The 4544-nt window shown below is 46.7% G+C and overlaps 1 protein-coding gene across 1 annotated transcript in view; it reads left to right on the forward strand.

The window, feature by feature from the left end:
* Positions 1-4544, forward strand: part of LOC109922537 (nectin-1-like) — a 22255-nt gene that overhangs the window by 11266 nt on the left and 6445 nt on the right. Inside the window, exons 3-4 of the mRNA XM_048620542.1 lie at positions 849-1142; positions 4230-4347. Of these exons, the coding sequence (XP_048476499.1) occupies positions 849-1142; positions 4230-4347 (412 nt within the window). The remainder of the gene's footprint in view (positions 1-848; positions 1143-4229; positions 4348-4544) is intronic.

Here is a 4544-nt window from a genome sequence, read left to right on the forward strand (position 1 = left end):
TTCCTGCTCCTCTGATGCTGCTTGGCCTGCTGTGTTCATCCAGCTCCACACCTTGTTATCTCTTGAATATTTTTAAGTCTTGAGTTGCTGTGAAGTTCTTTACCGCAGATGGCTGTCGAAGCTGGGTCATTAAGAATACTCAAGGCTGAGAAAATATGTTTAATCAGGAAGGGGAATCAAGGGTTATGGGGAAAAGGCAGGAGAGTGGAGTTGAGGATGATCAGATTAGCCATGATCTATCAAATACTAGGGCACACTCAATTAACTGATTGGCCTACCTCTGATCCTCTATCTTAAGGCCTCATCTTATTATGGAACACACAGTCTGAGGAGCAATTTAGGACTGAGATGAGGAGAAATATCTTCACCCAGAGAGTGGGGGAGCCTGTGGAATTCTCTTCTACAGAAAGTGGTTGAGGTCAAAACAATGAATGTTTTGAAGAAGGAGATAGATAACATTCTCATGACTAAAGGGATCAAAGGGTATGGGGGGAGAAAGAGGGAACAGTGGACTGAATAAAAACTGAAAGAACTGCGGGTGCTGTAAATCAGAACTGAAGTTCTGAGGAAGGGTCACCAGACCCGAAACGTTAACTCTGATTTTTTGTTTTCTTCTTCACAGATGCTGCCAGACCTGCTGAGCTTTTCCAGCAACTCCTGTTTTTGAACAGGGGACCGAAAAAGATGATCAGCCACGATCATGTTGAATAGCAGAGCAGGCTCAAAGGGCTGAATGGCCTGCTCCTAGTTCGTATTTTTAAGTCGCGTTTTGCTGCGAAATTACTCTTCGAGATTGTACGTCGACCTCCAAAACGTGCGCTCACCCTACTGACCCATCTCTCCCCCAGCCAGGCCCGTCAGTAGCGTCATCGCCATGCCAACAAAGACTGGGTTGGCCCAGGCACCGGTTGCCAATTGCACCGCAGCCAAAGGGAAGCCTCCAGCCAATGTCACATGGATCGCGCCATTCCCGGGGAAGGTGGCATCATCTCAGAGAGAAAATCCCGATGGGACAGTGACTGTCTTCAGTCAGTACAGAATAGCGCCCAGTAGGAAGGCCAATGGGCAGAATGTGACATGTACGGTGTCCCACAATGCATTAGTGGATCCACTGAGCTTACCTGTGACGTTATCAGTCCGATGTAAGTATTACAGGAGGGGGCCACGTTAAACACGGGTGTTGTTTATCTCTTGAAATTCTTTCATAAGACGTGGAAGTCACTGATAAGGCCAACTGTTGTCGCCCATTGCTAATAACCCTCTAACTGAGCAGCTTGTCCACAGAGGACCAGTCAGGAAGCAATCGTTTTATTGTGGGTCTGAAGCCATGTTGTAGGCCAGACCAGGTGAGAGCAGTAGATTGTCTTCCCAAAAGGGCATTTTACCACAATTGATGGCAGGGCCCTGGCACGCTTGTTTTTTTGGCATTACTGCTCCAAAGGCGGGTTCATAACACTCGAGGCTATGACCCAAGTGCTGGAAAGTGGGAACTCGTGCAGATTTTAGGGTGGTTTTCTTTGCCGGTGAAGACTCAATGGGCCGAACGGCCTCCCAGAATCCCTACTGTGCGGAGGAGGCACTTCGGCCCATCGAGTCTTCACCGACAAAGAAAGCTACCCTAAAATCTACACGAGTTCCCACTTTCCAGCACTTGGACCATAGCCTCGAGTGTTATGAACCTGCCTTTGGAGCAGTAACGTGGGCCGAAGGGCCTCTTAGAGTCCCTACAGTGCAGAAGAGGCCATTTGGCCCACTGAGTCTGTAACTCTTGCCGCATCCCCCCCCACCCCTACCCTTTCCCTGCAATTCAAATGGCTAACCCACCTAGCCTGCACATCCCTGGGCACTATGGGTAATTTAGCATGGCCAATCCACCCTAACCTGCACATCCCTGGGCACTATGGGTAATTTAGCACAGCCAATCCACCCTAACCTGCACATCCCTGGCCACTATGGGTAATTTAGCACGGCCATTCCACCCTAACCTGTGCATCATTGGACTGTGGGAGAAAACCAGAGGGGAACATGGGGAGAACATGCAAACCCACACAGTCACGCAAGGCTGGACTTGCCCTGGGTCCCTGGTTCCGTGAGACGTCAGTGCCAACCACTGAGCCACCGTGCCACCCTAGCCACTTCTGTGCTGTGCCAATCTAGTTTTAAAAGTATTTTATCAGATTTTAACTCCACCAATTGCCATTGTGGGTCATGAATACATGTGTACAGGGTGTGAGGTGGGCTTGTGGTTTTACAAGTCGAGTTGGCGTTACCATGACAATACCATCCCCTTCGAATTCAACATCATCACAAAGTAGAAGGTTCACACATTAGCTACATTCTTGAGGCATTTACACAGCACTATATCACAATGAATGGAACAAAATGACGACATTTTTGACTTCTATCATGTGATTTCCCCAACACTATTTACATTTCATCCTCATTCTTCCTTTCTGATGTCCTTGGGAAATTTCAAGGGAGCGAAGACATACATAGTATGTAAAAGCAGGGCTATTGACCCAGCATGGTCATTGCATTGTCTTCTCCCTTACTTGCAACATCTAGTACTATCCAAGTGATTTATTAAATAAGCTTAAAGTGTTCCACAGTCAATCTCGATGATTCTCGACGACAGAACAATTAATTTGCGCTAGAGAAGAGAATTTGCAAAGATTGGCAACAGACAGACTGACCTCCAGCAGTAGCAGTGTGTACTATCCGCAAGATGCACTGAAGAAATTCACCAAAGATCCTCAGGCAGCACCTTCCAAACCCACGACCACTTCCATCTAGAAGGACAAGGGGCAGTAGGTACATGGGAACACCACCCCCTGCAAGTTCCCCTCCGAGCCACTCACCATCCTGACTTGGGAAATATATCACCGTTCCTTCAGTGTCTCTGGGTCAGAATCCTGGAATTCCCTCCCTAAGGGGCATTGTAGGTCAACCCACAACACATGGGGACTGCAGCGGTTCAAGGAGGCAGCTCACTCCCACCTTCTCAAGGGGGGCAACTAGGGACGGAGGCAATAAATACTGAGTCCAGCCAGCGATGACCACATCGCATGAACAATTGAGAAAAAGATAAATCTCCGAAACTGTTGTTAGTTTCTTTGAAAGATATCATAACCATATATTTTCTCTAAAACAAAAATAGTAGGTGTCCGAATTAATTTATATTTCTAACTTATATTTATGCACATTATTTTAAGAACTTGTACCAGAGAAAGAAAGATTTGGTTATTCCTATCTTTATTAACTTTGCAATTTGTTAAAAATTGATATTTCCTTCTCAATTTTCCAACCAAAAGCAACATGGGTAAGACAAGGAGGAGTTCCCAAGTCCGTCCTGGCCTGAACTGGGCCTTGAGTTGCCATGACAACAAGCGCATTGGGGCATCTTTCTCTTGTCATTCACTTGTGGTCTCTGCCTGTATTTATTGCCCTGTCCCTAGTTGCCCCCTTGGGAAGGTGGGGGTGAGCTGCCTTCTTGACCCGCTGCAGTCCATGTGCTGTAGGGTAGACCCACAATGTCCCTCAAGGAGGGAATTCCAGGATTTTGATCCAGGAAGGAATGGCCGATATATTTCCAAGTCGGGATAGTGAGTGGCTTGGGTGGGAACTTGCAGGGGGTGGTATTCCCAAGTACCTGCTGCCCCTGTCCCTCAAGATGGACATATTCGTGGGTCTGGAAGGTGCTGTTGGGAGGCCAGTACATCTATCGCCAATCTTTGCAAACTCTCTGCTCAAGAGCACATTCATCATTCCAGCACTGAGTATCATTGAGACTGAGTGAGGGAGATTTTGCAATGTTAATTAAATCATGGGTTTAATACAAGACAATGCAAGTAAGATGCAGAGTCAGTACCCCAGTCTTATATTCCATGATAAATTTTGGGTACACCTCCTTGCTTCCTTGATTGTAACCCTGGAGTTATTGCAGAGGCTGCAGTGTTAACATTCAGCCTGTTTGTGATGAAGTGCGATTCGAAACTGAATGTTCCTGATCCCAAGGTGCAAAACATTATTCGTTTCACCACACGCCCGATCTATTCATTTGGAAACAGAACTGCGCCAACACGTTCTATTTACAGCCCTGGATAATTATATTTTCTTGCATTTGTTCAGACATTTCATGAACGACAGACCTCCCCTCCATTCTAAAATGATGATAAAGTGTTGGCTGATTTATTTTTTTGTGTATGTGTTTTTGGTCTTTTTTTCTTCAGACCCCCCGGAAGTGAGAATTACTGGATACGATGGCAACTGGCACATAAACCGACAGAAAGTTAGACTCAGGTGCCTTGCAGAAGCTAATCCTCCAGCAACAAGCTATCACTGGACAATGTATGTCATAACATGGGGAGGTGATGGCCTAGTGGTATTATCGCTGGACTGTTAATCCCAGAGGCCCAGATAATGTTCTGGCGGTAGTAGGAACTGCAGAGCTGGAGAATCTGAGATAACAAGGTGTAGAGCTGGATGAACACAGCAGGCCAAGCAGCATCAGAGGAGCAGGAAAGCTGACGTTTCAGGCCTAGATA

This window comes from Rhincodon typus, chromosome 47 (genome assembly GCF_021869965.1).
Source record: "Rhincodon typus isolate 14 chromosome 47, sRhiTyp1.1, whole genome shotgun sequence".
Taxonomy (NCBI): Eukaryota; Metazoa; Chordata; class Chondrichthyes; order Orectolobiformes; family Rhincodontidae; genus Rhincodon; species Rhincodon typus.